The sequence below is a fragment of the Montipora foliosa genome, chromosome 7 (genome assembly GCF_036669935.1).
Source record: "Montipora foliosa isolate CH-2021 chromosome 7, ASM3666993v2, whole genome shotgun sequence".
NCBI lineage: Eukaryota > Metazoa > Cnidaria > Anthozoa > Scleractinia > Acroporidae > Montipora > Montipora foliosa.
The window spans coordinates 12,396,744-12,404,243 of NC_090875.1; the positions used below are offsets into that span (position 1 = coordinate 12,396,744).

General features: G+C 40.5%; 2 protein-coding genes across 2 annotated transcripts in view; one reads left to right on the plus strand and one right to left on the minus strand.

The window, feature by feature from the left end:
• The window catches only part of LOC138010529 (ubiquitin carboxyl-terminal hydrolase BAP1-like), a 21,392-nt gene extending 14,382 nt beyond the window's left edge, over window positions 1–7,010 (plus strand). The window contains exons 12-15 of the mRNA XM_068857511.1: window positions 1,010–1,181; window positions 3,112–3,212; window positions 4,168–4,260; window positions 5,460–7,010. Coding sequence (XP_068713612.1) covers window positions 1,010–1,181; window positions 3,112–3,212; window positions 4,168–4,260; window positions 5,460–5,645 — 552 coding nt within the window. The 3' untranslated portion in view covers window positions 5,646–7,010. The remainder of the gene's footprint in view (window positions 1–1,009; window positions 1,182–3,111; window positions 3,213–4,167; window positions 4,261–5,459) is intronic.
• Window positions 7,011–7,012: 2 nt separating this feature from the next.
• Window positions 7,013–7,500, minus strand: part of LOC138010532 (uncharacterized) — a 126,010-nt gene continuing 125,522 nt past the window's right edge. Inside the window, exon 6 of the mRNA XM_068857514.1 lies at window positions 7,013–7,500. This exon is cut by the window's right edge and continues 348 nt beyond it. The gene's annotated coding sequence lies outside the window, so the exon portion shown is untranslated.

Below are 7,500 nucleotides of genomic sequence, written 5' to 3' on the forward strand. Positions count from 1 at the left end.
GGTACGAGCGGTTTCATAGTAAAAATAGAGAATACAAGATTTGCATTTGTGCGCTCGCGTTGTCGTCAAAAACTCAAATTTGGTGATTTCACGTCGTTGTTGTGCAGAGTACCGCACGAAAATGTTTAAAACGCGTGCCGCACGTGCAACACGATTACTTTTCCTCTTTTAACCAATGATATCGTTGTTTCGTGGCGTTCTCGTTGACGACCGCGTCGTAGATCGTAAAGTCCCTATTAACACCTTATTGCTGATGAAGCTTCTGAGCCATAATTTCTTTAGTAAACGGCTGGTTTTGTGATGTAGGCCGCTGTTGCAAGAAACGGGGCCTTTTTTCCTAGGGGGATTTGGAAGCATGCTCCCCCAGAAAATTTTGAAATCTGGGAGCTCGGAAATGGCATTTCCAGCAATCTGAGCATCAACATTAGTCACAAATATTTATTGACACGACTTGCTGCCGAGATGGCCAAGTTAGAAGACATTTTTTTGCACTCTCGATCTCTTGTTGAAATACGGCAAAATATCGCCTCCAGCTGCGCGCTTTAGCGTGTGGCTCAGGCGAGTGCAAATAACTAGGAATTCATAAAAATAATCAACGTTCAAAAAGGAGCAGAACATACAACAGAAGGTTTCTTGACTTCCTAGTTGTTTTATTGAATTAAAATAAATTAAAATGGGTCGAAGTTAAACGGTGAGGATCGTGTAATTTAAACTTATTGAAAAAGTAGGCGGCGATAACTTAGGGAGTAGCCGGCGGAATTCGTCGGTTGCCGGCATCTAATGAAACCTCTGCTTGAGTGAGCTTGTTTTTATATGCGTGTCCGCCGAATAAAGGAAGTACAGCCCCTACTAAACAAAAGATCTTAGATATGTTTCAGTGTGCCCGGGTCACCAACTTCACGCAACGCATGCTTCACGTAAAGTCACGTAACGTAATGTTTTTTTTTTTGCCTTGCATCACGTAACGTCTCGTCATGTAGCGTCATTCAAACATCATTTTTGCTTCTAGGAGACAACTGAGACAGCCCCATCAGAAGACCAACAGGACTACACCGAGACCTTTTCGTTCTCTGACAGTGAGACAGTGGCCAGCGGTCATGATGGAAGAGCAGGCGCTGAAGAATTATCCAGTGACCCAGAAAATTCTGATCCTTCCAACAAGAGTTATAGTTCGCAAAGAGGTACTTGTGCTAAATAAAATAGCTTCCCAATTAAAAGAAACATTGAAAAGAATTCTGCACTACTTTTTATGTATTGAAAAAGAGACATTTTTTCCAAAACTTGGCATGATTCTAAAAGCTACAATGATGTGTTTATGGAGGGCTTGAGATCGTGATTTGATATGTTCGCTACTTTCCCATTCCCATAATGCAATACCTTTTTTTGGGGGGGGGGGGGGGGGGGGGCGGCAGGGGGGAGGTTATTTGCATAAAAACAATACAAGGCATTTACTCTTGGAGCTGTATCGTGCTTCAGTGAACTTGATATCCATTGTTTTAATGTAAATGACCCCCCAAAATGAACTGTATGATGGAATTTGTGAAAATAGCGATGATGTTTGGTGATCGGGCTAAAGATCGGTACAACAATACTTGTGTTGATTTGTGAATAGGTGTTTTCAAGAAAACTTCGAACAAGCAGCTCTACCGAGTTTCGTAAATAATTCCCTCCCTAGAGTGTTTTCACTCACGTGATCAGTAACCTTGTTTTTCCACCAAAACAAAAGAAAACGTTTATATGATAGTAAAGCTCAATTCCCAGAGGATTAGTTGGGGACACCAACGTGGCCGCTGTTCCATTGCTTAGGGACACCAACATGGCTGCCGTGCCGTCACGTGAAAACAGTTCATTGAACTCTGGACCAGTCCCTTATGGGCGCAAGCAACCAGTTTGGTGGTTCAATTGAAATTGTATTTTATCCGTTAGCCTCCAGAGAGGACTGGCACTATCCAGATTTCAACAAAAGAATTGTAGGATGAACCCGACAATTTATATGTAATCAGATAGGCCCGAGGGCAATTGCGGATTAATTTCACTCGTATTTCCAAAGTTTTCACAAAATTCGGATGCGCTGCCACTGAGGGCTGGTTCGAACGTCCAATTTTTCATGTGTCGAATCTAATACAAATGAGAAAAATCTATTGTTTTCGCTCATTTGCATTAGGTTCGGCACATGAAAAGTTCGACGTTTAAACCAGGCCTGAGCTATCTATAGGTGGTTTGCAACCATTCCCTAGAGACACAGGTAACGATGCTGCAATGTGCAATTGCTGGTGGAAGATCAACACCAGCTACTGAGAGATCTTTTGTTTTCGGCTTCCAACATGGTGGCGGTGACGTAACATGAAATTAACCTATAGGAGACTTGACTCGTGGGTGCCTGGTCATTAAACTAGGTTCAGCGTACGATTTTCCCGCCATACGGCCATTGAATCAATATCATCGCTTCATTTCATCTACCGGAGTTAAAAAATTCACACAGATATTCATTTGACTTGAAAATTGTCTTCACGCAGGAGATCATCAAGGGAAACTGATTCCTTGAGTCCCCCTTTTCCCGCGTAAATTTATTTTAAGGAACAGGTTTTTTTTCGCGCGAAAAGTATCATATTTCCCTTGACGCTGAGAAGGGACAGCTATTCTTAGAGTTATTTTCTTAGAGTTATGTTGTAGAGTTAGAGTTAAGTTCCAAAATCCTGAATTCAGAAATCCAGAAATACAAAAAGTATCCTAAACATGCATAAAAGCTATCCTTAGGCCTAAGGTTAGCTTTTATGCATGTTTTCTGCATATCTGTATTTCTGAATTCAGGATGTAGGCCTTCCAAAATCTTGAATTCAGGAAATTGGAAACTTAACTCTTAACTCTAATGTCATAACTCTGTGAAAAATAACTCTATTGCTAGTCAACCTCACGCTGAGATAACTCTGTTTTGATTGGCGCGCTGAATCTCCCAAGGGAGGCGTTGTGTAAATAAATCGACTCTAGAAAGGGTTGACTTCTTGGCCAAGTATGGGAGAAAGAGGCTCCCCTTGATTATCTCCTACTTAAATGTAACTTCATCAGATTCCCCTTTTTCATTAGTTATTGTATTAATTTCTGGTGTCGTAGGGAAAGATGCGACTGCTAAGTCCGCTAGCCAGGATCCCAGTCGAAGTTACGGCTTTTCCATTCCTTTGAGTGACTTGGCAAAAATTTCAGCCGAAAGTCAGGTGAGGATCGAGATCTCCCTATAATATGAAAGTCCTTAATTCGGTACATGGATGAATACTAATGTTGCGCTGTGCTGTGTTGTGTTGTTGTGCTGCCAAATGCGGAAAACCGCTTCCAAATTACATTTGCCGTTGGCTTTGGTGGAGAAAGATACACGAGGATTTGTCACTTTAAGGGGCCTTCAAAGGAGACCTTTACAAGGAATCGAACATTAAAATGTTGTATTGTGTTGTTTTCTGAAAAGAAGAACCGCAAGAACATGTCCAGCATTTCAGACGAATTTGATTTTCTCTTATTTCGGTTCTGAAAGTTTCGGACGTCGCAATTTTTGGATTTCGTGAGGCCGCTCGGCTACCTCGGTTTTCCTTTTTTTTTTTTCTTTCTTTTTTTTTTTTTTATTGTTTTTTTTAGGAATAAACTAAAGCGCTAGTCTACGTATGTTGATTTTCCTATGCTTGTGCCTTGCGTGAAAACCAACCTTTTCAGGGGAAAATAAAGATTTGTTTGACATCAGCTCGCATGATGGCTTTAAATCAAAAAAGTGCTCGTGCAGTAAATTTAAAGAAAGGAAAATTGCAGGTGTTCCAATCCAGTCAGTTTAAGATTTTTTGTCAAATGGTGATGAGTAGTTCGAACCTTACGGTTAATTTGTTTCTTTTTTCTAATCGAAGATCGCGAAGTTGTTTCCAACACATTAAGGAAAGCGCTTTTTGGAGGGGAGCATTTACTTTGGCTAATCACAGCTGATTCAGACAATCGCTTTAGCTAATCACAGTCCAAACCAATTGCAGCCAACTCTAAGCGCGGGAAAACGACGCAGGCGAGCCAATCACAAGGGCTTTTGTTTTCAAGGTTTCTACGGCAATCACTAATCGCTTTAGTGCGAAGCTTAAGAATTTAATGCTCAAATTGTAAAAATACTATTTTTTTTTTACTTAAATTTTTGGCTCTTAGGAACTTGTAAGTCAGTTGCATCAGATTGAACGCCAGATTCAAGCTTGTGAAAACTCCTTGCGAGAAGAGAAAGAGAAGAGAAGAAAATATTACGTAAGTTTATTCTCAGTTCTCTACTTTCTCAAATAATACACCTCTTCTTTCCCCAAAAAATTTGCATAGGCATTGTTTTCGATTTCTCTTGGGACATGTTAAAAGTACTTCAACAAAATCTAACCATTGCTCTCCTGTCTGTATAGTGATATATTTCTTTACAAACATTGCTTTTTTTATTCAAATGTGCCAACCACAGTAACAAAAGACCCATTTTGACTCCTCTACCCAATCAGACACAACACGACTAACTCAACCACAACCCAACTGTGTAGATACATGGGCATGTAGGACAGCAAGCGCCACAAGCCGGTTTATTTTGCTTACCATATGCATACAAACTCCGCTCCAGCATAACAATACGTTAGCATTCTTGATTGTACTGACCTCCTAAAAACTTGTTAAAGAAAAAGTACACTGGGCACCTGCCGGATACGAAAACCCAAAACCCTTCGGGAATGAGGGAACGTATTCTCCAAACCCTATGCAAGTGCCACTACACCTTGGAGGCTAAGGGGAAAAGTAAAAAAAAAGTAGGCGAAGAAAGCTGAACGTAGACTGATTCAAAACCCTAGCGGTTCACTATTCGTACGACAAATTACCCATATTCCCCACCAGACAACCGGACCCAGTCCTCCGGTCCGTTCCCGGCAAAATATCTATTTCTGCCAATTTCGCAGGCTACAACTGTCAGAAATAAGATTTTGTTTCAACGACCAATGAGGCTCTGGTTGGCACATTAATGACAATAGGTGACGTCAACGATATCTCCCCTGTCATCTAAAGTACTTGAGCGATGTGTCTACTGAAGAATTCTCTATCGTCTTCAGCCCTATTTATGTTCATCACAGTTCTGAACCTAGGGGCTAAAATGCGTGAGATAGCCTCATTAATTTGATTAACAATTTTCCATGATGATGATAATGTCTTTATTATTTGGGAATATTGTAACTCAAATCAAATCTCATGAAATTAAAGCTCCACTCCACTCCAGCTAGTTTACAGCTACAGGTATCCGCTGACTATATGACGTGACAATATCGCGGGCTCAAGTTTAGAGCTCATTGAGGTCAGCTTTTTTTTTTAAGTTGACCGCTTACCAGGTACTAGGTTTGTATTAAGAATAAATAACCCGGGAGCTCCGCTTTTAGGCTTGGCTAAATCTATATATTATGTTTTTTTTTTTGTCTCTACTGCAGGTTGATCACAGTCGTCGCACACACGATTACGATCCTTTTATTCGCACTTTCTTGACCATGTTAGCCGAGCAGGGCCACTTAGCGCAGCTGGTAGAACAACAGACGTCACTCAAGCGGAGAATGGTACAAACCAAACCACACTTGAAACAGTTGAAGAGAGTGTACAAAAGAAAGAAGACCAGATAGGAGATCAATCCAGTTTGACAGGTTTCATTGTCGAGCGGCTGACGTCGCTGAAGCGCAACCCCAGTTGAAACAGCGAAAGACTGGGTTTGCAAAGAGAAGACCACCAAACTAGTCACGAAAACCAGTTTTACAGGTTGAAAGAGAAGCAGTCCTCCTTATGGTGCGGATAAGTACAGAGCAGACTTTACTTGAAGAAGTGGAAGCGGGTTAATTGATAAACGATAGAAGGTCATCCAAACCGGTTGAACAGGATTGGTAAGCACCAGGCATCGCTCTTGAACAAAGCAGACTACAGTTGAAAGAACTGAAGCTGGTGTGTAAACGGGAAACGACACTATTTGTCTTCAAAACCAGTTTTAGAAGATTTTAGATTAGCTTACATCACTCATACGCAGACTAGAGCTTATCAAATGGTACTTTAACAGTTGAAGTTGGTTTACATTTACATTAGTTTTACCTTTGGATAGAGAAGCAGACGTTACTCTTTTGTTAGCACAAGGCCTCTAAATTATAACAAGTTAATGTGCCTGCATTAATGTGGCTTGTTTGGCGATAATCTCAAGAAAAATAGGTTAAACTTAATCGAAAATCGTCCAAATGATGGAGACAAAAATAAGTCGACTTCCACTACGCCGAAAAAACCTAAAACTTACTTTTATTTCTTACGCGAGAAACATTGCGTTGGTAATTTGAAAAACGTCAAATGAACCAATGGGCGCGTTGTTTTAAGTTAACCAATTAATTGTGCCCCCAAAGCATTCGTTTTTTTTTTTAAATTGTCATATTCTCAACAGAATATCGCGTTTCTGATTGGTCGATGAGGAATGTATAAATAGGTTAGAGTGCCATGCGGAAGTTGCTATGGAAACACAGCGATGGAGTAATTTTGTTGAGTATATAGTAAATATAAACTATTATGAACTTGCTCGTGCATTTTGTTATTTATAGTCACTCGTGGTGTTTTGAAAGTTCTCAAATTGAAAACATCACGCGTGCCCGTAAATCACGAACTGTACTCGGCGCAGCGTTCATGACGATTTTTCATTGTAAGGTTCTCGACAGTGCTTTTGCGTGCGTTGTTTCTGAAAACCAGACTTTGCTTCGGACAGTCAAGGTGAAAGAACACGAGGTGGCACATTCAAACCGGTTTGACAGGCTTGGGGGCAAAACAAGGACAGGTCTCGAGGCAGGCCATTTCTGAGTTGATTCCACTCTCTGTGTCTAAGAGAGGTCGAGTACGATTTTTTACTTTTTTTTTTTTTTTTGCAGCAATTAACCTTTTCATAAAATCCTCCCCACCCTCAGTGTATTTTAAGTAACTAGTGTATTTTTATGATGGTGGAAACGTGAAGAGAGGATCCCATGCAACGTAAAGGAGTTTTATTCAGTTTTAATACAATATTTCGGTGAGCCAAGCAAGGCTTCTTCAGATATGAAGGAATTGACCTCTTTAGTTTGTACGTTATTTTTTCCCATTTCGGACCGCGTGATGTTCTCAAGGGAATTCTCCTTTTGTTTTTTCATACGTTATTCGCACGTAAGCTCGTGCATAAGACGACATTTGATAGAGTAACACCACGTGGTCTGAAATGGGAAAACAAAACTCACAAGCTAAAGCGGTCAAATGTGCCATTTTGGCTGCCGTATGACAGGCCTCGACTCCAAGCATAACATCACTACACACTGCTTACCAAATGCTGTCGATTCAGAAAACACCAGAGGATAACTGTACGGCTCTGTTTGGTGTTTTGGGTTGTTTGAATAAATAGAACTCCCAAATTCATAGAATAAAGTAAAGTCTGTTTGAAAAACTACAAAAGGACATCACAAATTGCTCTTATAGAAGAAATCGAAA